General features: G+C 49.0%; 1 protein-coding gene across 1 annotated transcript; it reads right to left on the reverse strand.

Moving 5' to 3' along the window:
• VAX2 (ventral anterior homeobox 2) lies at positions 1-26,607 on the reverse strand. Its single transcript, XM_027554945.1, has 3 exons — positions 26,370-26,607; positions 7,069-7,256; positions 1-721 (listed from the first exon to the last, which is right to left on the reverse strand). Exons 1-3 carry the CDS (start codon positions 26,605-26,607, stop codon positions 287-289), a joined length of 861 nt encoding a protein of 286 aa, XP_027410746.1. The 3' UTR covers positions 1-286.
• Positions 26,608-27,940: the final 1,333 nt, after the last annotated feature.

Raw genomic sequence — 27,940 nt, forward strand, 5'->3', positions numbered from 1 at the left:
GGGAGACCAGTAGCCTGATTACCTCCCCTGGAGGAGCAAGAGGGGATTGAGGCAGTGGCGTGCTGTGGGGACTCCATTTCCCTTCTTGTCATCGTTTTCCTTTTATTTCAGTGAGAGGCACACACACACACACACTGCACTCACACACACGCAACGCTGTCCACTGGAGAGTCTCTGAGCTGGGGGGGGATGGGGCAGGGCGTGTGGCTGCCCCTTCTGTCTCTGGGCCCAGGAGGCAGGGGCGGTGCTGTGCCTGGGGACTCAGTGTCACGCAGGGGATGGAGACTTAAGCGCTGGCCTTCTTGCTACTGCCGCCGGGGCTGCCCACTCTCCGATCCAGCCGGCTATAGGGCTCGAAGGCCGAGGAGCCCAGTTCGTAGCCAGCAGGCAGGTCCAGGAGTGGGGCGGTGGAAAAGCAGAGCGCCGGCGGAGGGGGCGGCAGTGGGGGCGATGCCGAGGTCAGCGGGTTGAGGTGTGGGGAGGAGTTCCTGGGGTCACCCAAGGAGGTGCCCCTGTGGCCGGCAGGCAGGCCTGGTGGGCCGGGGGTCAGCGCCAGGAGGCTGGGGGCCCTGGGCACGGACAGCAGCCGGCCGTGCTCCAGCAGCCGCAGGATGTTGGAGGTGGCGAAGGCCTTGGACGCCGAGGAGGATGCCCGCTTCTCCAGGTCTCTGCTCTGGTCTTTCTTCTGCTTGGTGCGGCGGTTCTGGAACCAGACCTTCACCTTGGGGCGGAGCGAGGCGAGGGGAGTCCGCGAGGGAGGGGGACAGGCGAGCAAAGTGGGGACAGGGAGTGGGGGGAGCAGGGGTGCAGTGAGAGAGGGAAGAAGAGCAGTCAGGTTGTCGCCAGCATCTTCCCGCCATCAGCCTGGCTAGGGAGCAAGAGACCCTGGCCCCCCAAATCATGGGCACCCCTCCACGGCTAGCCACCCTGACCCCTGGATGGAGGGAGGGTGCAGGTGAGGTTCGCCTCTTGGCCCACATGCCTTTCAGTCTTAGCCACCCCCACTTCCTCCTGTCTCACCTGCCCCCCACCCCTAGCCCACCTCTGAAGGGAGCTCCCTAGCCCATCTGGCCATCCCGGCAGCCCCTCCCACCCCATCACCTATAAGCACCTCTCAACATAACACCAAGTATAAGAGGACATGTCAGGATGGTGAGGGACACTTCCAATGGCCACACTCCCCAAACCGGGGACAGAGCAGTGCCAAGTACCCCACATCCTAAATGGAGCCACCAAAGAGCAGAGACCTTTCTCAAGGCTGATGAGAGGAGAACTTGCCCTCTGCCAGCACCAGGCACCTGGCACGTAGCACTCCAACCCCCTCCTCATCTGCAGAAGGAAAGGAAGGCTGGGGGGCAGGCGAGCTCAGTGGTCAGTTCTGCGGGCCCCTCACGGTGATGGGACTTTTCTCTCCTCTCTGGGGAAGGACAGGGTGCTCCCCTAAGGAGGCAGGTTGGGAGTCCTGAGGAGGAGGGACCGACAGTTACTCCCCAGTTGGCAAGCCTGGGGAGTACCCAGATCCATGTCCCCAGGAGCAGAGAGGCTCCCTTGCTCCTGGCTGGGAGGTTCCGGAAGGCTGGCAGTTGGCTGGGCAGTGTGCCAGCAGGGGACCATGGAATGGGGGGCTGGGAAGGAGAGGCATGGAGAGACCCGCTGGTGTCCTCCAGCCTGGGAGGACAGACGGGATGCTGTAACTTGAAGGAGAGGTGGCGGGAGAGGAGCAGGGCCGGGAGGCTGGCCCGGCACAGGATTAGGGCAGAGCTGAGGCTGCTTGGGACGATGCCTACCAGGCCCCTGTGGGAGCAACCGACCCTCCAGACAAGGCCTCTGGCCATAAGGCTCCTCAGGCCCTAAGCGGCCACCCTCCCTGCCCTCCTGGCCCCAGTGGGGGAGGGGTAGCACACTCCCCCCTCCCTTCTACAGACTTTCTAGAGGGCTCTTCCCCTGCACGTCCCTCCAGCAGTGGGTCATGCCTGCTCTGAGTGGAGGAATGGGGAGAAGAAAAGATCTGAAATACATATGAGTTGGATGTTTTCAACAGGATTGGACTGCTTTTCGATAAACGAAAGTGACCAGGGAGCTAGGGGATCTACCTGAGGTTGATTCCTGCATTCACTCACTCACTCATGCATTCAGCAGATGTGGACTGAGCATCCAATCCCTGGGTTGGAAAGAGTCCCTGGAGGAGGGCATGGCAACCCACTCCAGTGTTCTTGCCTGGAGAATTCCATGGACACAGAAGCCTGGTGGACTACAGTCCATGGGGTTGCAAAGAGTCGGACACGACTGAAGCTACTTAGCGCGCACAGCACATGTGCCAGGCACTGTTCTAGGCTGCAGGATCCTTGCTATGTAGGGTGGGCAGGGTCGAGGGGGAGACAGATGATAAAAAACAAATACAAGCAAACAGGTGTGGCTGTCGGTGGCAGTGAGTGCTTTGAGCAGCATCTCAAATGATTCGTGGTGCGGAGTCACTTTTTAATGTTTCCAATGTGTTGTGGACGAATACTTTCGTAAAATACAATTAAAGTGAGTCATCAGAAAAACTGCTCTGTATGTTTCTAAACACGTACGCTCCATTTCTGCATTAACTTGGTATGCACAGACAACAGCTGTGGATTGGCACTTTGGCCACTCCAATGGAGAGAAAGGGGGCACCATAAAGAGAGGAGAGGCGGGGAGGCAGTGTGTTATCAGTGGGGTGGCAAACACGGCCCCTCTAAAGAGGTGACATTTGAAGCTGATATCAATGAAGGGCAGTCAAGGAAATAGGACGACTCGGCCAAGTCTGGCTGAAGGATGTGACTGTTGGTCACACTGGAATTTGACTGCTCCAGAAAGAGGTCCTGCCAGATTCTTGGGGACGTGGCTCTGTGTGTCACTGTAATCCTTTCCCCTGCTGGGAAGTCTTCTGGGTTCTCAGCCAGGCACCACCTCCAGGGACCCTTGAGTTTCAGTTCTCATCTTTAAGATAAGGACAAAAATACCTGGGTTGTGGCAGAGATCAAACATGAAATCCCTGGGGCCCACACTCGTGTGAGGTGTACTGCTCACCTTCCCTGTTCCTACCTCTGACCTGGAGGGGGAGGACAGACTCAGAGGCCATGGTTCCTTCCCTCGGGACCCTGAAGATGCAGCAGGAGAGAGATTGACCACTCTCCGCAAACACAGGGCAAGTAGGCACGAAGGGAGCGGCAGCAACAGGGCGTCAGCCACCACGGGGAGCTTTCACAGGGGCTCCTGTCCTATCCTGTCCTGGGTGTAACAGGCAGGGGAGGGCCTGCCTAGAACAGCACCTGGTACGCAGCAGGCAGGCAGTGATATATTTGCCCAAAAGTATCCACCTGCCAATGCAAGAGACCTAGGAGACTCGGCTTTGAGGCCTGGTTGGGAAGATCCCCTGGAGGAGGAAGTGGCAACCTGCTCCAGTATTCTTGCCAGGAAAATCCCATGGGCAGAGGAACCTGGCGGGCTACAGTCCATGGGGGCACAAACAGTTGGAAACGGCTGAGTGACTGAGCATGCACGCACATGCATGGGAGAACATGCTGAGAATTCCAGCCATATAAACCTGGTAAGTTAATTAGTCTCTCTGAGTTCAACTTTCTGAAATGGGAATAATACTACTCATAAAGTCATCTTTTTTTTTTTTTTTAGTGTTTTGACTGCGTCGTGTGGCCTATGGGAACTTAGTTCCCTAAGCAAGGATCAAACCCACGCCCCCTACAGTGGAAGCCTGGAGTCTTAACCATTGGACCACCAGGGAAGTCCTGAAATTCAGCTAACTTTTTATTAAAATTAGATGAATTAATGAATATGCCTGCTTTACATTTTGAGCATGTAATTTAATTTCTGTGTGCCTCCATTTCCTTCTCTTTAATATAAAAATAATAAAGAGCCATTCTGTTGTACTAAAAAAAAAGTACACTTAGTTTTTGTCCCTGGTTCTTGGTCCAGAGCCTTTTGAGGTTCATAACCAGCCCTCTCTGAGTGCACCTGAGTTTATGCTAATGAGGTGACTCAGGGTGGACCCCTCGTTTTAGAATGGGGGTTGGTCGCAGAAAGACAAGACCTGTAATCAGAGGGTTGGAACTTTCATTCCCTTCCCTCCAGAAAGCACAGTGAGGCTGGAGACTGGGTCGTAAAGACTCTTGAACGATGACGTTTCCTCCATGTATTCTCCCCTTTATACCTGGTTCTACGCATCTCTTCTGTATGCCTATTTCTGAGTTGTATCCTTTATGATGGGGTTTCCCTGATGGCTCAGTGGGTAAAGAATCCACCTAGCCAATGCAGGAGATGCAAGAGACGTGGGTTCTTCCCATGGAGCAGGAAATGGCAATCCACTCTAGTACTCTTGCCTGAAAAATCCCAATGGACAGAAAAGCCTGTTGGGCTCTAGTCCAAAGTGGTCACAGGGAGTCGGAGATGACCTAGCACAGCATATATGCATGCATCCTTTGTAATAAATACCTGTGTAGAAGTAAATAGAGTGTAAAGAGTTTTCCTGAGTTCTGTGAGTCATTCTAGCAATTTATCAAATCTAAGGAGAGGGTGTGGGAACCCGCGTTGTATAGCTGGTCATAACCTATAGCGTGGGTGTTAACCTCCAGGAGTTAAGGTCAGACCTGAATTGAGTTGTATTGTCGGACTCCCAGCTGGTATTGGAGAACTGGCTGCTGTTGGTGTGGGAACATACCACATAGTGTCAGAAGTGGTGTCAGAAGAAAAACCTCACACCTGTTCTACGAGCTTATGGTGAGGACTAAACGAGTTAGAACACATCGAGCACTTAGAACAATGCCTGGCACACAGGAAACTCTCAGTGTTAGTAATACTGTACATTGTCTGCCGAACTCCAGGACCAGGGGAAGAGGCAGGAGGCTGGTGAGGACAATCAGCTGGTTGAGGGTTCTCTGCGGGTCCACGGTGTGCCCAGTTGTGTGCTGGGCTCCCCAAGGAGGCCTGAGGAGCAGACATGCCCTTCAAATACATTCTTGTTTTGGGGAAATGCATACAGGTAGGTGCCCACCACACCACACCACACTACACCACACACACACACACACACACACACACACACACACACCACACTTTACAGGTCAAGCCATGTAGAACAGGTCTTGCAGTGATGTCAAGAAGCCTGAGGAAGGCTTCCTGGAAGAGAAGGGACTTGGCTTTGACCTTAAAGAACAGATAAAGGTGGCCTGTACTGGCAGGGCAGGGAAGGATGAGGACTGAGGAGGAGTTGCTGGCCTGGCATCTGAGGTGCCCTTGCGAAGAAAGTTTCAGAGGGGGAGTTGGGGGGTAAACTACGTGAGGCAAAGGGAAAGTAGGCTAAACAGGAGGAGGACCCCATGCCTACACCTCAGACCCTGGTCTGGGGGGTCTCCTTGACTTCCTCTACGAGCTCTGTCCCGCCTGGCCACTGCAGGCCTCCTGGACAAAGCCTGGCTGTCCAGCCCAGCTGAGCTCAGCTGGAGGGAGGGCCCAGCCGCCCCAGGCCACCTGCTGGGCCATTTGGGACTCTACAGGGGCGGCTTTCAAGACAGCAGCCCTCCCAGCCGCAATCCTGACCTCACTGCCGGGTGGGGTGGGGGTGCCAAGGCCAGGGCAGCAGCGGGCAGTGTGAGGAGAGCCTCCCCCATCCTCCCCAGACCCATCTGCTTCCTTCTCCTCTCCTTCCTCTCCTCTTCCCTTCGTGTGCCCTGGTTTGGCCCTTTTGATACATTTATTGGTACTTCAAGCTCTTTACCTGTAGCTAGACTTAGAGTCTCTGAGTCTTTTTTTGACAAGCTCCAGCATGGTTGCCCAGTATACAGGCAGCATAAAGGGGCCAGATTGCTTGTCCTAATCCTAGTTCTGGAACTTATTCATTGTATGACCTTGGGCATAATAACCTCTCCTGGGTAAAATGGGATATTCCTGGTTGCTACAATCACAGGGTTGTAGGGGTTAGCAAACTAACATAACTAACTTGGAACAATGCCTTGGCACAATAAGTACTGGGGAAGTCTTATTATTATTACTACCACTTTTTTGTACCACCAGCACTGCACTGCACACCCTTACAGGATTTTAATTCCCAGACCAGGGATTGAACCCAGGTCACGGCAATGAAAGTATGGAGTCCTAACCACTGACCCCCAGGGAATTTCCCACTACTACTATCATCATTATTTAGATCTATTAGTTTGAATAATACCACTCCAATACTTTGGCCACCTGATGCAAAGAGTCGACTCACTGGAAAAGACCCTGATGCTGGGGAAGATTGAGGGCAGGAGAAGGGGGTGACAGAAGATGAGATGGTTAAAGAGCATCGCTGACTCGATGGATGTGAGTCTGAGCAAACTCTGGGAGACAGCGGAGGACAGGGAAGCCTGGCATGCTGTAGTGCATAGGGTCACAAAGAGTCAGACACAACTGAGTGACTGAACAACCACCACCACCAGTCTGAAATGCCTCCATTCACACAGAGTAGGTGCTCAGTTTACAAAAGTCTTTCCTTTGGGTTGGGCAGACCACTGCTAAGTGCTAAGCCCTACCTGGGTGAAGGGGGAGTTCAGACCTTTTCTCTCCAACAGGAGGTTCTAAGGCTCACTGGGATGAAGGGAGGATGGGAAAAGGCCCAGAATGTGGAAACAAGAGGTCCCCAACCCCCATTTGTAATGCCTCATCTCTTTCCTGAACCTGTGCTCCCAGCAAGCCAGCCCTGCCCCATGCCTTTCTGCAGGCTCCCTCCTGCACTGGCAAACACCCTCTTAAGCCACTCCCTGCATCTTGAATGTCTCTCTGTCCTATCTCTCTGGCCTTTCCCTAAATTCCATCCAAAGGGCCTGATGGATCCAGAAGTGCCCCACTACCCCACCCCCACTGGCAAATGCCAACTTTCTCTTGTCAGCACTGTGTTTATTTGCTCTGGTTTACCAGTAACTTTAAACCTTTCCCTAATAGATGTCTGAACTCCAAAGCTGGGTTTCCGGGCAGCAGCCCATGGGCCTCATACCCCAGGGCGCTCCTGGACTGCCAGGGTAGCGGTGGAGCAAGCTGGCCCTGCCCTTTTACCTGGGTCTCGGAGAGGTTCAGCTGGCGGGCCAGCTCAGTGCGCTCACGGCCCACCACGTACTGGCAGCGCTGGAACTCCATCTCCAGGCGGTAGAGCTGCTCGGCCGTGAAGGATGTGCGGGTCCGTTTGGGCCGGTCCAGGTCCAGGCCCTTGGGCAGGACAATTTCTCGGATGGTTCCTTTGGCATCTGCAGGGGTCATGAAAGGAGGCAAATTAGTTCACTAGTTAAGGATGTAACCCACCAATGAACATCTTAATTAGAGGCTGTGTGGGACTTCCCTGGTGGTGCAGTGGTTAAGAATCTGCCTGCCAATGTGGGGGACACAGATTTGATCCCTGGTTCACAAAGATTCCATATGCCTCAGAGCAACTAAACCTGTGGGCCACAGCTACTGAAGCCTGGGCACCCTAGAGCCTGTGCCCCACAACACGAGAAGCCATCACAATGAGAGCCTGAGCATTGCTACTAGAGAGCAGCCTCCTGCACATAGCAACAAAGACCCAGTGCAGCCAAAATACAATAAATAAATAAATTAAAAAGAGGTAGCATGATCAGATGGGAAGCTCCTCAGTTCTGGGCCGGGCCGTGTGACCTCTGACAAGTTGCTTACCCTCTCTGGGGCTAGCCTCCTCAATCACCCAATGCAGTACGTTGTATCTAATGGGTATATGTATGTGAATGGGCCTCAGTACAAACGTCAGGTTTATTATCCAGCCTGGGCAGAAGGGACTCACTCTGTCTCAGCCAGGGTTCTCTTCCTTGGCAGAATAAGAAACAAATGTAAAGAGAAAATACCAAGTGCTCAAGAGCAGAGGAAAGGATGGTTTAGAATTGGATATGATCAATCAGATAAGGCTTACTGGAGGAGATGTCCAGAGCCAGGTCTTAAGCCCTGTGGGTGTGTGTGTGGTATGGATGGGTGCTCTCTCTATCCACAGACTCTCCTAGGGTCCCTGAAGAGGCTCGCTGTTGTAGGGTGGAGCTGGGATCCCCAGGAGGAGCCTGAGGACCACTGCCACCACATCAAGCTGCTGGGGTGCCTTCCAGAGGGGGAGTTTCTGCCATCCCCTGTGTGCTGAGTCCTGAACAGCAGGGCCACCATCCTGGTCCCTGGACCAATGTCATCCATGCATGGCATCTCCAATATTTTGAAGCCTATTTAAGAGGTTGAAAACATGCAGCTAACATTTGCCAGATAGTTCCACTTAAAAAAACTCAGCTAAAGCAAAATTTCCTGGAGGTGGGAGGGAGGATTTTAAATATATATATCAGCCTTAAGTACAGAGGCAAAGATGATCCATGTTTGAATCACACACACTGATGGCTTCAAATCTAGTTATTAGAAAAGTTTATGTCAAAAATTAGAGTGTGGAAATATGCACCATCAAATTCCACATGTGTGCTCACGTCCGACTCTTTGCAACCACATGGACCAAAGCCCACCAGATTCCTCTCTCCATGGGATTCTCCAGGAAAGAACACCGGAGTTGGGTGTCATTTCCTACTCCAGGAGATCTTCCCAACCCAGGGATCCAACCCGCATCTCCTGTGTTTCCTGCCTTGGCAGGCGGATTTTTTTTTACCACTGTGCCACCTGGGATTTACCAAACCCGTCCCCCGCCCCCACGCATGCTGTTGATAATAATAAAGCTAAACTCACAGTAATTTGCCATTACAAAGGAAGATCAGGCACAGGTAACAGGGTTGTAGGAACTCCACCCCTCTCCAGAGGGCATACACAGTGAGAGTTTGCAATATGGTCAGAAGCTTTAGCAGCCTTGGCCGCTCATAGTAATAGCTGACGCCTCTGCAATGCATGCTCTGGGCCAGGCACCGTTTTAAGTGCTTAAAGCTTCCCCATGTCTCAGTGAAGTTGGAATTGTGATTATCCCCATTTTAGAGATGGGGAAATGGAGGTACACATTTTAAGTATCTACCTAAGATCATACTGAGTGTTTAAAAAACTCTAGAAACACCTTCATTTTACTTGATGAATACCCTCTTTTAGTAATTCTTAGTGATTCAATTAATAGGTTATAGTGAAGAGATAGGTTATAGACGTCATGGGTAGAAAATGGAATCCTCTGACTGGCTCATCATTGCCCTGGAAGATGTAGGAAAGGAATTGCATTTGGCAGGTGCTGTCATGAGGCTCCTTGTGAGCCATAAGACTGCAGAACCTAGTTTTAGAATCCCTGTTCTAAAGGGTGAAACTGAGATCTCTCCCTCCAAGTCCTGTAGTATATTTTATGAGACTGGTTCTGCCTACCTCCTACTAGGGCCAGTTAATGTTCCCTCCTCCAGGATGTACTTTATTTGGTTGCATTGGGTCTTAGCTGTGGTGTGTGGGATCTTAGTTCCCCGACCAGGGACTGAACCCGAGTCTCCTTCATTGCAGGGTGAGTTTTTATGCACTGGATCACACAGGGCAGTCCCACTCCAGGGCGCACTTTGGCTCTTCATAGGCTCCTGGCTCGGCTCACAGGTCATACCCCCGATCTCAGAGGTTCAAACACCTTCGTGTTCTCAGTCAACCATCAGGGAGAAGGTGAGCCTGGGGATGCAGTCATGGCCCAGAGGCTGTCCTCCCCCAGCACTGGGCTGGCCTTTCCAGGGCACTGGGCAGGACGCAGCACAGGGATGGGAGCCTTGCTCTCGGCGGGTTGGTAGAATCCAGCTCTTTGGGACAACTCAAGCTTCCCCCCTCCAATCCTTTCTACATTCAAAATGGGGGGTTAATATTTGTGGCCCCATTGTGACTGGGTCCCCTTTGCTCAGGTTCTAGTGTTTCCAATTGTGAGATCAGGCTCAGAACTTTCCTCACAACACCCAATGAACCCATCTCCAAAGGCACTGATTTTTATTACAAGTATCTTGGGGGGTGTGAAGAGGAGAAAGGGTGATGGATGTCATATATGGTGCTGGAAGCTTCACATCCTCTTCCGGGTGAGCCTCTTGGAGCCCACCTGAAGCCCTGAGCTTGCTCCTGACCACTGATGTCAAACCATACAGCCCTTCTCCTCATTTCCTCCTTGTAGGGGAGCTAAAAGGGGCATTCCTGCCTCAGGAAGCAGCCGAGGGCAGCCCTCCTCCACAGGGCCAGGACAGGCAGCAGCATGGAATAAGCACCTTAGACTTGTCCCCAGATATCCCCAAAGTGAAAGTCGCTCAGTCATGTCCGACTCTTTGCGACCCCTTGGACTGTAGCCCGCCAGGCTCCTCTGTCCATGGAATTCTCCAGGCCACATACGGGAGTGGGTAGCAGTTTCCTTCTCCAGAGGATCTTCCTAACCCAGGGATCAAACCCAGGTCTCCCGCATTGTGGACAGATTCTTTACCTTCTGAGCCACCAGGGAAGCCCAAAGGGCCGTACAAATGAGCACGTGAAGAGAGGTTCAACACCACTCGCCAGCAGGAGAAAACAAATGAAAACCAGGAGAAAAATGATTAGAGGAACGAAAATGAAAGAGTGAGAGTGCCAAAGGCTGGTGAGGATGCCAAGAAACTAGATGCCGCGTTCATCGCTGCTGGGAATGGAACATGGTGCAGCCACTCTGGAAACTGACTTTTAGGAAAGTTTCCTAAAAGGGTAAACCTATATTAACCATGGAACCCCGTAATCTCATTCCTGGGCATTTAACTCAGAGAGATGAAATCTTAGGTTCACATCACACCTACAGGGGGATATTCACAGCAGCTTTACTTGTAAGAGCTCCCAAATGGGAACAATCCAGGTGTTCCTCAATCGGTGAATGGATAAACAAACCGTGGTACAGCAATGCCTATAGACAGACACAACAATTTGGATACATCTTCAATTAAATTACACTGAGTGAAAAAACCCAAGGCAGCGCTTCAGATTATGTACGGTATGATTCCATTTATATTACATTATCAAAATGACAAAGTTGTAGAGGTGGCTAACAGATGTGCTGCCAGGGGTTAGGGAAGGGAGACTGTGACCACAAAGGATGATGTTTCTTGGTGGCGTCAAAACAGTTCTGAATCTTGATTGCCGTGGTGGTTATATGGATCTGTAAGTGTAATAAAATGTCACAGTACTATATATAAAGAAAAACGTGTATGCAAAAAATGGGTGAAATCTGAGGAAGGTCATGAACCTGGTTAATTATATTGAATTAATGTCAATTTCTGGATGTTGATCATGTATTATAGTTAAATAAGATGTCACCATTGTGAGAAGCTAGGTTGTGTTGCAGGTATATAGGGCTTTTCTACCATTTTTGCAACTTCTTGTGATTCTCTTACTATTTCAAAATAAGACATTAACAACAACAACAACAACAAAACATGCCCAGAGGTTAGAATGATGTTTCGTCACAGAAACTGACAAATCTGTTTGTGAAAAGAATACAATAGCAGCTCCTCAAGTGCCTCTGCATTTCACTCATAGTTTGTAAGATGATTTAGAATGATACATAAACAAATCTTTGTCATTTCAAAAGTTATGCAGTTATTTTAGTGTTTACTAGAACAAATTTAAATCTACGATTTTACATACTGAGCATGAAGCCAAAAGTAGACATTTCATTTGAAAATATAAAATATTCTTTCCACAAACAGATTTGTCAGTTTCTGTGACAAAACATCATTCTAACCTCTTGGCATGTTTTGTTGTTGTTGTTTGCTAAAATATTAAATAAATGAAACATGCATATAATAGAAATGGTAATGGTGGGATTCAAATTACTGAATATTGGGAAAAAATGAAATAAGGAGTATACAACTAGAGCCATGTATACAGAGTGACAGAGTTTATGATAAAGGGAACGTTCTATATGTCTAGTCTCTCAATGCATTTAACTAGATTGAGGACCATAAATTATCCATTTGGAATAAAATTAGGTTAAATTCGTGTCTCACACCATAAAGAACAATGTTTCAAATGGAATAGAGAGCAAATTGTAGACTATAAAATGATGAAGGCATTACAAGAAAATATAAAAAGCAGTTTTTTAATCCTAAGCTTGGGAAGAGTTTTCCAAGCAAGATGCAAACTGGGACTGTAAAGGAAAAACAAAGGATGTTATTCAACTATATTAAATCTAAAACCTTTATACGATAAAAGCATCAAAACCAAGATAAAATACAAAATACACAATTGAAAATCTTTTTTAAAAGGCAAACAAATAATATTCAGAATATATAAAATACAATTAAAAGTAATTATTTTTAAAAGGGCAATAGTCTAATAGAAAAAATGGTCAAGTAATTTTTGTGAGCTATTCACAGAAAAGATATCCAAATGGCCAATAAATATGTGAAAAGATGAACATAGCTTCACAGTAATCAGGATAATGCAAGTCCAAGCAACAATGGATAATTTTTTATCTCCCATAAGATCGGAGAGACATTAATAGAAGATTAATAAAGCAAAGATGCACTGTTGGTGATTCTACACTCCTGTGAACTGCTGGTAGGACCATAAATTGTCACAATCTTTCAAGGCTGCAATTGTCAAGTTTATAGAAGCACATAACTATTGCCCCAGCAATTTTATTTTAAGCATAGATTCATGTGCTCCAAGGTATACATCAGGATATTTGCTGCGGCATTGTTCAAAATGTTGAAAATCTGAAAGCATCCTGAGTGTTCCCCGTAAGGGATACAGATGAACACATGATGATACATTCATGCCATTCATATTTTATAAAATACCATGTAGCTAAAAGAATGAGACAGTATCCATATAAACTGACATTAAGTGAAAGAAAGTAAGTAGTACTATCCCATTTCTGTAAATAAAACAACTATGTATATTCAACCACTCAACATAAATGTAAAAAATGTTAGTTGCTCAGTCGGTCCGACTCTGCAACCGCATGGACTGTAGCCTGCCAGGCTCCTCTGTCCGTGGGATCCTCCAGGCAAGAATACTGGAGTGGGTTGCCATTCCCTTCTCCAGGGGATCTTCCTGACCCAGGGATTAAACCTGGGTCTCTTGCATTGCAGATAGATTATTTACTGTCTGAATCACCAGGAAAGCTGTAATAAATGCCTACTATGTGCCAAATAGTATTCTTGTGTTTGAGGATATAGAAATGAGCAAATTTGACAAGGTCCCTGTTCCTGTAGACCTTGTACTGGGGAGAGAGACAGATAATAAATTAAAAAATGAATATGTAGAGACTTCCCTGGTGGTCCAGTGGCTAAGAATCCTGCCTTCCTGTGCAGGGGATGTGGGTTGGATCCCTGGTCGGGGAACTAAGATCTCATGTGCCGAATAGCAACTAAGCCTGAGTACTGCAACTACAGAAGCCCACACACCCCAAGGAAGACCCAGTGCAGATAAAACCAAACCAAAACAAAACCAAAAAATCTAATACGTAACGTAATGATAAATACTGTGAAGAAAATAAAACAACGGGATGTTTCTGACCTTCTCCAAATAGCTAACATCCAATAGTCAGTGTTTCTGTGCTTGCTGTTTTAGCTAGGACCAGCAGAGGAGACCGCTCATCAAAGTCAAGCTAATGGATAAACCAAGGATGCTGCTTGCCAGTGTTTCCAGTTCTTTCCAAGCACACGGTAGGATTGCATTTATTTTCTGCCCTTTGAAATCAGATATGGCCACACGATTTGTTTTAGTCAAGAGGAAGGGATGCAGTCACTTTCAGGGAACATGTCAAAAGCCAGGTCTTGATGTCCCACCTCCCCTTCTCTCTACTGGGATGGTCACAGAGGCAGAAGCCAAGCTGGAGCTTCATCAGCCTGGGTTTCTGAGTACCAAGACAAGCCCCTGCCCACTTGTGATGGACTTATCAAGTGACTTAGAAATATATTTCTTTGTTAAACCTCTGAGATTTGAGGTTGTCCGTTCAGCAAAATCTAGTCCCTCCTACTGACAGAGCCCTCTTCCCTGAATTGTTGCTTTTCTAGGTGGAGTTGTGTGTGTTGGGGGCACCAGGAAGGAGGGACAGCTTAATTCCAGGGCCTCTAGGTGGGTAGGGTCTTGTTAGGGTGAAATGCATGAGTCTAAGCGGAATGAAGGCTGAGTTTTGCTCTCCTTCAGGTCTCCTCAAAGAGGGGTGAGCCTCAGGGGTACCAGGGAGAGTGAATTCCACCCAAAGATCCTTTGCCATGGGAGAGGTGGTGACTCCTGCCTGATTACAGATAGCTAATGCTCTTGACCTCCAGCACTAAAAATGACCCTCTCCCACTACCTTTCCCAGTAAACCCCCTCAAAGTCCTACCCAGACTTCATCCAGGTAGCACCCAGGTAGTTCCTTTACATGATAAGCTGTTAACACATTGATTTTTAAATGTAAAAATGTCCTTTCTGCCTTAATCTACAAATGAAATCTAATCACTATGAAAATTCCTTATAAAAAAACCTCATTCTCCAGTTTACTGGAAACATTGAAATGGAAGAAGAGGTGAGGAAAAACGTGCAAGAATAAGGATAGAATTCTTGCATTACTGTCACTGCAACATATATTATAAATCTACAGCAACTAAACTGGTGATGCTGGCACATGAGTTATGAAGCAAATCCACACCTATATGAGGAACTGCGATATTATCAAGATGAAATTTCAGATTAGCTGGAGGAAAGACAAGATTACTCAAGACCTGGCTTTTGGACAGTTAGTGCATCATCTGGAATAAAGACATTTATCTCACACTGCATGCAAAAATATATATAAGATGGATTAGAACTTTAGATTTAATAAATAAATCTCTGAAAGTGGAATAAAAACACTGACGAGTTTTAAAAAATAAATAACAGATTTGAGTACCTAGAGAAAGAAACTGCGGCAGGATGAGAGACAGTTAAAACAAAAGTAACAGATTGGGAGAATATTAATAATACATGCAAAACAGCCTAATGTCTAGTTCACACACAGCCTTTATGGTCTAACGAATAAAGTCAAGCAGTCCAGTAGGAAACTGAACAAATTATATGAAAGGGTTACTAAGAGAAGAAGAAATCCTAGTGGCTAATAAATATGGAAAAATACGCTCAGAGGGACTTAGAGAAAATGAAAGTTAGAATAGAAAAGAGATAAATTTTTTTTCAGATACTTTATCAGACTGGGAAAATTGTACTGGCAAAGGTGAACGAAAATAGGTTTTCTCAAGCTCCATTGGTGAGAATACAGGTTAATAGAGGAAAAGTTTTTCTTGAAGGACAATTTCACAATGCCTAGCTAAATTTAAAAATGTATAGTTCTTTTGTTTCAGAAAATTTACAGAGGTTTCTAGGCCAGAGAAATATTGTGTATTTCATAAAGAGCCACTGTTCGTAGCAGTTTGTAGGAAGGGGTGGGAGAGAGGAAAAGCTGAGTGTTTATCAATAGCAACGCTGCTGATGAAGCCACAGTAGAGGCATGCCTTTGGCTGTTATGTAGGCATGAACAAGAATGAGGTGCATCTTCATATACTGACCTGAATGGGTGTCCATCATATACTGCTACGTGAAAACACGTTCGTGTGTACAAGCCCAGTGCTATAAAGAACAAAGGTAAAAGCTAACTGTGTGTGTGTGCATACGTGCTTATACCTATACAGAATTAAACCTGGCAGGATGGACACCTCTCTCTTCTGTTTACTCTGTGGAGTGGAAGCTGGTCAGGAAGCAAAGAGTTCCCCCATCTTACTTCATGTACTTCTTTATTATTTGGTTTTGCAAAGACTGTCACAGTCTCTGCAGACTATTTTAGCAGTGTGCAAAAAATCCCACTTTCGTAATATATAACTTACATATTTATGTTTTCAATTACTAAAGTAAGTCTAGGAGGTTATATCTTGGGAGTGAAGTACCTTGGGTGGGGTAAATGAAGAGTTTTCAACTTTCACTTCATTTCAGCCTGAATTGGTTTTATAATTAAAAGAATATTTTATACTTCAGAAATAAAAAGACATGAGAACAAAAAATAAAAGACAAATTATAAACTCAAAAATTGTAACATACACTGAATTTTTGTAACATAAAATTAAAGAGTATTCTAAATATACATAACATGTAATATATGTAATATTGTTACCTTTGGTTGGAGAAGAACTTCCTAGTTGAGACCTAAAACATACAAGCCCAAAAAATTTGAGTCAAAAAAAAAAAAAAAACCCAATTCACAGCAAGGTTAAAAAAAGAAAAAGAAGAAAAAAGAATGAAAAAGATCTGGGGATGTTTGCAACACATGTCACAGAAAAAGGGATCATTTTCTTTCTATATACTAAAATATGTGTATATTTGTATGTTTACATATGTTACATATATGTTATATATTTATGTAGTCTATAAATAGTTGACAACTATAAAAAACAATGAGTAAGTCAGTAGAGAAATGGCTAAGCATATGAATGAAAAATTCACAGAAGAGGAAATAAACATGAAAAATAAGTATATAAAAATACACTTAACCTGACTAGTAATCAAAAACACCAATAAAACAAGATTTTTTTTCACTTAAAAGATTTTGCTCTAAAAGACTAAGTACATCCTGGGTTGGGAGGATATGGGGGAGAAATGGTATGTTTATACACAATCTCCAGGAATATAAATTAGTACATTTTGGTGTTTAGAAATATCAATCACAATTTTAAGTGTATATACTTGGATTTTAAAATTTCACTTCTAGGAACTTACCCTGTAATTATATGCATACCAGATATATGTGGAATGATGTTTATTATTTTAAAATTTTTATCATAAGAAATTTCAAACATACAAAATAAGAGAGAAAAGAGAAAAAGAGAGAGAGAGAAAGTATAATGAATTGTGATATGCCTATCCTCCAGCTTCAACAATTATAAACTCAGTAACAATCCTAGCTCTTCTATCTCCCTATAATCTTAAGCAAATCCCAGTCACCATATCTAGAAACATTTTTATCCAGAAAGATTTTTATAAATGTTTTTAATAAATCCTTTTATAAGTATCTTTAGAAAACAATCCCAATACTACTGTCACAATTAGAAACATTAACAACCATTCCTTAATATAATAAAATGTCTCACTTATTTTCATATTTTTCGTATTGTCTCATGAGACTTTTTAATAAATCTGTTCAAATTAGGATACAAAGCATTGAAGCATTGTTTGTAATTGTGAAAAAGTAGAACCATCCTAAATACCCATCACCAAGGGACTGGTTAAATAAATATTATTGTATCTGCATAATATAGTATTATGCAACTGTTAAAAATAATAAGGCAGTTCTAGATTGAAAGGTATCTATTAAATGAAGAAAAGAAGTTTGCAAAAAAACCGTCTTGCAATCTATAACTTATTTATGTTTTTCAATGTCTAGGGAAAGTTTGGGAGATTGCATCTTGGGAGTAGAAGTGTATTATGTGGGGGAAATGAAGAACTTGCAACTTTTACATGATATAGCAAAATGGCACGGATTGATTTTGTAATTAGAAAGAGATTTTATAGTTCAGAAAACAAAAGACATCAGAAAAAAATTAAAGGACAATTTATAACCCCCCAAATTGCAACATATATTGAAAGCAATGAACCACTGTCCACAATACAGAATTTCTACAAATCAATAAGAAAAGGAATATTTGAAAATTAAAATGGTCACATGAAATGAATTAATAGATAGCAGAAGAAATGCAACTGGCCAATAAACATGAAAAGATGCTCAACTTCACTGATAATCAAAAAAATAAAAATTAAAATGCCACTGAGGAACTTCTGAGCAAAGATGTGTAAGATATATAATCTCTAATATGGGGAGAGGACAAAGGTGGGGGTCTAAATTGCTAAACTTTTCTTCCCCTGAAAGAACAATTTAACATCTATCAAGATAAAAAGTGTGAACTGTGAAAGCAAGACTTGGGGATACAAGCACTTTCAGGCATTGCTAAGGGGAGTAGGTACCATCTTATTGAGGACCGTTGGGCATTATCTTGCAAATTACAAACACAGGTACTCTTTGACCCAATAACCTATTTTCAGGAACTTCTCTGACAGGTAAGACCCACACATGTGGAAATGACCAAGGAACAAGCATATTTAATGTAGCATTGTATATAATAACAGAAGATAAGAGAAAAGCTAAATGTCTACCATTAAGGCACAGGTAGTATAACATACATTCTGGTCTACCCAGTCTCTAGAAATGGAATACTATGCATTTGTAAAAAACTAACAGAAGTTCTTTATACCCTAAGATACATTGGTAAGTGAAATTAGCAAGGTGCAGGAAAATATATATAGATACCACCATATGCATAACAAGCAAAAGGAAAAAAAAATAATGTACTGGCTTACAGAAGCATAGACATGATTTGGAATAACATATTGGAAGGCAGTAAATAATGGCTGCCTTTGAGCCCAGTGGGAATTGGAGGATGGGGAAGAAGGATGGGAAAGAGATTTCTCATGTGTACTTAAAACAACTTTTTGATGTTTGAATCAAATGAATCACTATTTTAAAATTAAAGGAAACACATTGAAAATTTGTAGAGTGTACCTCTTTTTTTCCACATGAGTTTTCAATCAAGCTTTTAATGAAAAGATCATAAAATAACAATATCTCATCACTGTACATTAAGACTGCAGGCTCTGAATGGAGAGATCAGTGACCAACTTTACTATGACACTGGAGGGCTGTCCACCTGCAGCTCTGACCTGAAGCAGCAATTCCACTTCTAGGAATTTATCTTTAGGAAACACTCAAGGGCTCAAGACGTGGGCATTGGGAGTTCATTTCTCAAGCTCTCAAACTTTCCCCAGTAACTGAAAAAAATTAATATGTAAGTTACATATTACAAAAGTAAGATTTTCTGCAAATTGCTGTTTTTCATTTGATAAAATTTATTCAATAAATATCTTTCCATCTAGAAGTGCTTCATTATTTTTAACAACTGCATTATGCAGCTATAATTATGCAGCTATAATAAAATTTTATTTAACCAGTCCCTTGTTGTTGGATATTTAGATTGGTTTTACTTTTTCACAATTACAAAGCTTCGATGTACCAGAGGAGAACAACAGGAACATCCTTCTAGAGGATACGAAAATCTGCTTTCCTCCTCCAGAGGAGTACTGAGCAGAAAGGGAACAGTGTGAAATGGCTGAGCGGAAAAGATGACCTGGGGGTGGGGGTTGAAATTTTTTTTTTTTAATGGTAAGTTGCAAGACAGCTTATGTAATGTGTATATAAGAGGGGAGAAATCTACTGAAGCACACCTGAAACTAGGAATGGTGGCTATTTCCGGGAGGTTTCTGCCGCCCCCACTTTTTTTAAACCTGGAGACCGTATTCCTTTTTTTTTTTCTTAATTTTTTTTTTCCATGTGGACCATTTTAAAAGTCTGTTGAATTTGTTACAATAATATTTCTGTAAACGTTTTGGTTTGTTTTTTTCGCAGGCCACCAGGCATGTGAGATCTTAGCTACTCCACCAGGGATGGAACCCGTATCCCCCCCTGCATTAACCACTGGACCACCAGGGAAGTCCCCATACTGCTTTTTGAATTTAAATGCTCTACCTGTTTTGTTCCCATCTATTTTGTGAGCGTGGTCTTATGTTCTTCGCTGGGTGTCTTTCACCCGTCGAGCCCTGGCTGCCAGCGCTCTGCGGTGGGCGGTGGGGCAAACAGAACATAACAAACCTAACTTTAATTACCCCGTTGTTTCAAGCTCCAACCAAGGAATTGGGGCCTGTGAATTGGGCGGGGAGAAGGGGCGAAGATTTACCTAGTTATTAATATTTCCCTGGTTGGCTCTGCAGCGGAACCTCCCCCAAGCAGCTGAGGAGAACCGGGAGGCTCACTACCGCCCTCCGGGCCCTGCTCTTGCCCGGCCTCCTCGTCCAGACGCTGCCTGCCTCCAGACTGCCTCCGCGGCCCTGGGGACCCAAAGAACGAGTAAAAAGAAGAACGAGTAAAAAGAACCACATTTGAGCTTTTTCGGGTTTTATATTTCCGTGGCCCCCGAAGTTGACGATTGCACAAAATTCCAAAAATAGGGCGCCGTCAACTTTCTATTTTAACAATTATTCTGTGCTCTGGCATCATCACCATTTCATGTAAGGAACGCCTTTGTAACGTCCAAGAATGAGGTCGCTGCAGCCCAGACGTTCTTCCCCGGGAGGGGCGTTGCGGCCTCCTACCTAGTGAAACACGAGGTTGGTTTTGCTTCCTCTAATTCATTCGGCAGATATTTACTGAGTGCCTACTGTATGCACACGGAATCGTCTGGAGAGATCGCTAGGGTTTGGCGGGTGCGGTGTCTACCTCCTACGTGGTGCCTGCGCGGCGTCTAGGGGACCCGGCTCCAGTACCCTCCTTCCTTGAGTTATTCGCCTACGTCGCTCCCTCGCCACTCAGGCCCTGCCGCCACCCCGGCGGGCCAGGAACCTCGCATGTCCCCGCTTTCCAAATGGTCTCTCGGTTGGCTGTCAGCGCCAGCAGCCCTACCATGTTGGTCTGGCACGTAGTTGCTCAATCGCTCAGTCGTGTCCGACTCTCTGTGGCCCACCAGGCTCCTCTGTCCATGGGGTTTTCCAGATAAGAATGCTGGAGTGGGGTGCCATTTCCTACTCCATTGGCACATAGTAGGTACTCGTTAATGTTTGTGGAATCAATCAACTAGCAAGCGAAGGGCAAGATGATGGGAAAACGTGGGTGAGTTGGGTCAGGGGATTGTACTGGGGTTGGGGGTGGCAGTAGCGTCTCACAGTCGCGCCCCCTCCCCGCCCCATCCTTGACCCGCCGCGCTCGCAGCCCTGGCTTTTCCAGGTTCGCCCACTCTTCGGCTTTGTAGGCCAGATTGCGTCCTGGCGCCACCTCTTCACTGCCACCTTGGCACCCCTAGCTGAGACCCTCCAACCTCCCCCCTCCTGGAAGCAGACGGAGCGGGGCAAAACAGGCGCGCAGACCACCCGGGTCCCGGGGATCCTGGGTCGGCCCACTCGCCCCGGCGTCTTCTGTCAGAGGTTTTCACACTGGGGTACGCAACTCCGCGGGCTGAACTGCCGGGAACCGCTACCCACTTTCCGAGGAGGGTCAGGCCGATCTTTAGTTTATACTAAGCAAACAGGAAATAAAGACAAAATTCATATGCTTCCTATACCGTGTCCCACTTCGCCGTCCATTTAAAATACAAATCAAAGAGCGAACTGAGAGGGAGCTTGGGTTGGTTACTTTGGCCCCAGACTTGAGTCGGGGTAATTGAGGAAATGGCGTCGAGCCAACGCGAGCCTTAGAAGCCCTGTCTCGCTACGGGGGTGCGCAGTTTGTGTGGAGACTCAACGTATTTGGTGCGGCCGAACAAAAGTCCAGGGATGCATGCTGCAGCAGTCCGCTCCCTCCTCTCCAGATCCCAGTACCCACCCACTGTCCCAGCCTCCCTGCCCCGCTGGGTCACCCGGGGGCCACCGAGAAGCTCTGACCTTTCAGGCGCGCGCACGCGCGCTCGTGTGTCTGCTGCGCGCGGGATGCTGGCCACGGGTCCACAGGCGCCCGAGTTCAAGAGACCACCCCGGGCGGCAGCACTGGCTGAGAACCCGAGGAGCCCCGGAAGGCCCTTCACAGATCCCAGAAAATGAAAGTGTGCCCGCAAGACACACCAACAAGACAACGAATTTGTCTGCAGGTCTGCTTCTGCGTGTGTGTGTGTGTGTGTGTGTGTGTGTGTGGGCCGGGGGGGGGGGGGGGTGGGGTGGGAGCATGAATAACAAGTAAAAAGTAAAGACCCAAAATGATAGGGTCCACAGACCGGCCTTGAGAATGTGCGTCCTTCGGCCAAAAACAAAGCAAAATGAAAAACATGACAAACATAAAACGAAAACAATCCTAGGAAAATAAAAAAGAAACCTAATACTCCCCACAAGCTCCCAAAATAAAACTAAAACCAAAACCCCCAAAGCACAATCTCCTGCGTGAATCATTTAAAGCTTTCAACCACTGCCTGGGAGGAATGGTCCCAGTTTTCTCTTAACAGACTTAGGTTGAGGCTCCAGTCCCAAGGTCTGGTGCCCGGAGGGCCCAGACACAGGAACTTGCCATCCAGCGGCTCCTTCCAATAAACACTCTGGGTCACCGACTCCATTGCCAAGACACCCCATCTGGGGGTGGGGGGATGGGGTGGCAGGTGTGCCCTCGTGGAGCTGCCATGCCTTGGGTGGGGGGTGAGGACGCTTGGTCCAGGTCGAGTCATCCTGGGTCCAGGGACTGCTGTAAATCCAACTGGAAAGCAGGTGATTCTGGTCAACGCTGAGCCCAGACCTGGCTGCAGAAGGGGTTTGTCTGTTCCCTGGGTTGCTACTAGCTCAAGCCCCCAAAAGGCTTGGCCCCTTGCCCAGCATTTTCAAACATGTCCGCAGCGTCCACGGCTCTGCCTGGTGTATGCCATTGTGCTATTTCCACCAATACATTTCTGCAGCACGGGTCCAGTACTGCCCTCAATTCTCAGGGGGCTAGACACCGCTAAATTCAATCACCCCTTGCACCAAACTCACACCCACAGAGGGAATTGTTCAGCCACAGCCAGAGGCCCTGGGCACATCCATCAGGATCCCAGGTGAAAACATTTCTGCTAGTGGGTATTGGTGCTGCAGGGGTGAGGGGGGTAGTCATTCACTCAGTCCGAGGATTCCCACAGCTTTCCTGTCCGCCTGTTACCAGAGGAGGGGTGCTGAGTCAGGCCCAGGGTGTCACAGGTCTCAAGGTGCAGGACTGTACTGGGGGCACCTCTGAACTCTGCCTGACTCAGGCCTAGGTGGCAGTGCAGAGTTGAGGAGGCCCGACTGGGGTTTTGAGACTGGCAGGTCAGAGGGACGCTTTGGGTGAGCTGAGACCAGCGCTAGGCATTGTTCATAACATCTGCTGGGTGGGTGAGGCTGGTGGATGGCCATTCCGGGATCTGTCCAGAAGCGTTGCTGAATTGACTCCGGGTCCATGTGAGAATCATCTAAGTGCATGTGAGTGTGCAGATATGAGCATGGATTGTGAGGTTTGGGAGTTTGGGGTGAGACGTGTCCCCGCTGTTTTGATTGCAGGGATCCCGGCTCAACCGAAAAGGCAGTACCACTCAGGCTGCAGCGAACTTGGAGCTGCGGCTCTCTTTCTACCTGCTTCCTCCCCGTGGCTTGTCTTTTCCAAATGTTAATATAAAACAAAAGGGTTTCCCACCCCTTTCCCTCACTAGTCAACGGGCTGTGCATGCAGAGGTATGGGGCAGCCAAAGTGGCTTTAGGGCCCCTGTGGACGCCTAGCTGTGTCCTCAGTGGAGTGTCTGGTGTGCCTGTTGTGCACACCCCTGTTATCTCGGTGCCTTGCTTGTGCCCGTGTGTGGCATGAAGCGGCCTCCATTTTGAGGCAGGGGATGTAGCAGGTCGGCCTCCCTGGCTCCCTGACCCACATTTTGCAGAGGCAGGGAAACTTCGGTGATTGGTTGTGTGAGGGTTCCTCGAAGGGGATTGGGGAAGGCCGTACTGTGTGGTCTGCAAGGTGGCACTGGGCCTCCTTTCGTCAGCCAGTCCTCGTCCCCTTGGCTGCTCACCTCTGAATGCTTTACACAGCCTTTGGGGCCAGGGGTTGCGGTGGGGGAGGCCTCTGAGGAACAAGGCCCACGGCCTGAAGCAGTTTTAGTCTCCTTGGAGCTCCCACCCCTCTCATTCCACAGAATATTTATGGAGATCCCGCTGCTTGTTTGGAGTTTTATAGACAACATCTCTGACCCTGAGCACGGCACTCAAGGGAAGAGCTACGCTTTCTTCGTACAGATGAGGAAACTGGGTCACAGAGAGGCAAAGAAACTAGTTCAAGTTCAAAGGGCTGTAAGACTTGTATTCCAAATCAACTTCACGTAATTCCAGCACCAAGCCTTTCTCTTATTCCTCTGCATCTTGGGACTCCCTCAACAGGTCTGTTACTTTGGGGTGGAGCCCTCAAGGGAGCAAGGGCAGAGTGGGAAGGAGGCAGAAAAAAAGACTCAGAGAAAGAAGGGCTGTTTCTCAGAATCTTCACCCAGCCAGCAACTTAACAATGGACATGCTAACTGCCTACTCTCCCCCATTTTATGGTTTCCTCCACGGGTACTTTGGGAGGATAGATCCTCGGAGGTCAAGGGCAAAATGTACTGTCTGTTTAGAGCACACTGGAGGGACATTCAGCGAGGGACCAGGGTGCCCTGAACTTCCTTTCGCCAGTGCAGGGCCTTTCATCTGACAGAGCCTCCGCCCTGGGCCCAGTGGGGCCCGGAGTGACGCAGGTGACTCTGGCTAGGAGGGATTAGCGGTAAAATGACGTCCCTGATATCTGAGGCCTGTAATAACCTCCTTGTCGTTAAATGGAAAAGGACAGAGAGATTTATGTAGGCCCTGCATTTACCTTTTATTTCTTTTAAGAGAATAAGTACCTCCTCTGTGCTCTCTTTTCATTATGTTGTCTCAGTATAACGGTGCTGCAGTATTGCCCACATGAATTTGGAAAACTGCAGATAACAGTGCACACTAGCTGCCCTGCATCCAGCAGGGGGTCCATGGATTGCTCCTGGAGTGGGTGGGCTCTTGGAGGGTATCATTTTTGATCCTACCTTCTATGACTCAACATCTGGGAGTTATCTGTCATCGCATGCAGACACAAAATCTATTCCATCTGCCTGGAGTTAGAGCAGAAGGAATGGTAGGTGGGCACAGAACCACAACTGTTCAGGCAGAAGGAAATGAAAAACCCACAGATGGAGTGTGAGGTGGTGAGTGTCCTTAACCTGGGAATGTGGGTTTAGGAGGCTGATTTTTCTGTTTCTGGAAGTCTTGCAGATTTCCTTAAGGGAACTCCAAACTGGCTGCTAATGCCTTGTACACAGGACACCCCACAGTCTATGGAATGGATCTAATTTAATCCCAAGTGCCCAAGAGGGCCACACACCTGTTGGAATCCCTGTTGGTTGGGGACCACCTCCCCATGCTCTGTCCTTTGACCCCCAGAGCCTGACCCAGAACGGCACTGAGTGACTATACCTGGCCTGGAGCTTCCTGTGTTTCCTGAAGACCAGGGTCCCCAAGTCTGTGTCCAGGATGGCCACCAGGCAACTTCACACTGGGCTGCCTCCATGCTGTGCCTTTAGCCCCCATTCCCAGAGTCACCCAGACTCAGCAGCTGTGGGGAAGCTGTGAGCGACCAGGCCAAGATGTTTCTGTCTGTGTGTGGGTAGCTCACACACAGCCCAGTCCAGATCAAACTCGGGGGTCTTAGTGCTGGTTTCCCTTCCCTAGGCGGTGGCCGAGGAAATCAGCTCCGACTGATTTCTTTCTAGGCCTTCAAGCTCGAAAGAGAAGCGATCAAAAAGAAAGGGCAAGAAAAAGGCAGCGGGATTAACCGGGGGCAGCTGTTACCCTCGAATGGCCTCTTTCCGCTGGGTCTCCCAGTCCGGGACTCTGGGACGGTGGGGGAAACAGACCTCCGGTTTCGCCGCGGCCTAGGGACAGGCTTAAGGCAAGACCTCGGAATCCCCTTTCTTCTCCTATCTCGCTGGGCGAGGCCCGGATCCGGCGAAAGGCGAGCTGGGCGTCAGGCTGGCTTTAGGGGCCGGGGAAGCCGCAGCCTCGCAGCGAGGAAGCCAGGAAGAGCCGGGCACTCGGATTCTTGCAGGAAGGGAAGGAGGGGAAGGCGAGCTCGGCGGAGGGAAATGGCCGGGAAAGAAGAGAGGAGGGCGAAGGGCGAGGGAGAATCGGTGAGACGCGAGAAGCCAGGCCGTGAGAAGGCCGCGCCGAGAGCCGGCTGGGCCCAGGCGCCGCGAGGAAGTGGGAACCGCGAGAGCGAAGCCCCGGCGGGCGAGCGCGGCGCACGCCGCCCTCTGCGTTCCGGTGCCGTCTCCCGGGAGCAGCCCATGCGCCTGCGAGGCCGGGACCGGGAAGCGGGGCTGGGAGGCGCCCGGCAGCTGAGCGGAGCCGGGCCTTCTCCTCCCGCGGTTCCGGGCGCTGGTCCCTCCTCGCCCTGACCCCGCGGAGCGCTCGTGACGCTTTTCTCCGCACCCGCCGCGAGGGTCGCGGGGCGGGGACTCGGCTCTCCGTATCCCGCACTCGCATCGCGGCCCCCGCCACGGTAACCCGCCCGGGTGAGACTGGAGAGCTGAGCATCTCAAGGCAGTGAAACGGGGATCTCTTCCGTACCGCTCGCCGCTTTGTCCCCTGCACTCAGCTCAATGTCCAGCACACAATGGACGCTCAAAATAATGTTTGCTGAATGAATGACTGGACGACGATCGTCTGAATGAATATAGGACTTGGGAGGTGGAGGCTGCAGGGAGCTCGGAGGCCCCGGTGAGGGAAGGGAGGGGAGTCCAGTGGACCAGGGCTTCGAGCCGTCCCCTTACCTCGCACCAGGATGCGGCGGCAGTGGTCTGCCTCGCCGAGCCCCGGCTGCCCGTCGCGGTCGGCGCCGCTCTCCCTGGAGCCCGCAGGGCTGGAGTCGGAGGTCCCGGCAATCTCCCTGGGGCTGCGGCCGCCCGCATCAGCGGTCGAGTCTTCTGCTCCGCCGCCGTCCCCGCCGCGCCCGCTCTGCGACTCCCGGCGTGCGGGGCCGCGGTCGCGCTCGGTGCCCCCATCGCCCATGCCGGCCGCCACCGCCGCCTCCGGCACCGCCTGGCCAGCCTGGGCTGGCCAAGCCCGCGCCTCCCCGCCCCTCGCGCCCCCCGCGCCCCCCGCTCCCCCCTCCCGACTCCTCGCTCCCCGGCCCCGCCCCCGCCCGGCCGCCCCACCCCTCCCTGCTGATTGGGCCCGAGTCGGGGTTCTCCGACTCCCAGCGGCGCTAGGGAGCTGCGCTGAGGGTGGGGGGTCGTCGGGCCTCCTCTTCCACCCCTAGTCTAGCCGCACGCCGAGCCTGGCAGAGGGAGGCCGAGGAGGCCCTAGGGTACCGAGGAACGCCCTGCATCCCTCCTAAAGTTTATCAACTCCCTCCCGTAACCGCCAGCCTGCTCTCCTCCCCACTCCCTTCGTCCCCTGGGAAGCGCAGTCTTCGCACTCCGGCTCTTTCAGCGGAATCAATAACCAAAGTGTTCCAGGAAGGCGACCCCGGCGAGACCGAGCAGAAAACAGGAGGTTGGCCTTGCTCGAGTACTTGGCGGGGTAGGGGGCTGGGGCTGGGGGCTGAGACCTGGGATTCAGTGGCCCCCACCCCCCAGATTCACCCACACTCAGGAACATAGCCCCTCCCGGCGCTCCTGGCGGAGCAAGACCAAGAGTGTGGTAAAAGAACCCGAGACAGCGAAGCCAGGGGACAAGGGGACGGTCTGCACTCTCCGGGGAGAAAAGACTGATTGCAGACCCATAGCCGGGTTCAGGAGCCGGGAGAGTCGAGTGAGGCTGAGAGTGAGGGTTGAGTGAGGTAGGCTGCAAAGGCCCGGGGCCCCTGCGGCTCAGAGGCCTTCAGAAGCGGGATCGCACCCCTAGACTGGGACAGAAGGTGAAAAATCTCCCTAGCCCTCCATTACCCCACTCTCGGCCCCGCGGAGGTCTCCCCTCCTCAGTCCCGAGTCCTGGCCTGTCTCGCCAGGCCGGGGAGAGGGGAAAAGAGGAGGTGAGCGCGGCTGGAAGCCGGGCTGGGCTTCAGGCGGAGCAGTGGGGTCCTTGGACCTTCCGAGTCCCAATCGCTTTGTGAGATTCCCAGGTTTCTCCTGAGTCCATCTTCTCTTTTGACAGCGCCAGGAGAGGCCAGGCCGGATTTCCCTTCCTTTGACTCAGAAAGGGGCTTGAAAGAAAGATTGAGAGACCGCAGCGAAGATATGTGTGCAAAAGTGTGTGTGCGCGGGGGAGGGCCCTGACCCCCTCCCCTAAAACGCTAGAACAGTAGCCGGCTTCCCCTTTGTGCGCCGCGTGCAACTGTGAGCAAGGGTGCGTCGGTGTCTCCGGGGGTCCGATCAAGAGCGTCTGGGGGCAGCGCCCGTGG

The sequence above is a fragment of the Bos indicus x Bos taurus genome, chromosome 11, assembly GCF_003369695.1.
Source record: "Bos indicus x Bos taurus breed Angus x Brahman F1 hybrid chromosome 11, Bos_hybrid_MaternalHap_v2.0, whole genome shotgun sequence".
In the NCBI taxonomy this organism is placed as follows: domain Eukaryota; kingdom Metazoa; phylum Chordata; class Mammalia; order Artiodactyla; family Bovidae; genus Bos; species Bos indicus x Bos taurus.

What these genes read in the sequence shown, in the direction of transcription:
- VAX2 (XM_027554945.1), bottom strand. Translation starts at nt 26,607, where the DNA reads ATGGGCGATGGGGGCACCGAGCGCGACCGCGGCCCCGCACGCCGGGAG. An exon ending in CCGCCGCATCCTGGTGCGAG is followed by an intron (nt 7,257 to 26,369) that starts GTAAGGGGACGG and finishes TGACCCCTGCAG; the next exon opens with ATGCCAAAGGAACCATCCGA. An exon ending in TGAACCTCTCCGAGACCCAG is followed by an intron (nt 722 to 7,068) that starts GTAAAAGGGCAG and finishes CTCCGCCCCAAG; the next exon opens with GTGAAGGTCTGGTTCCAGAA.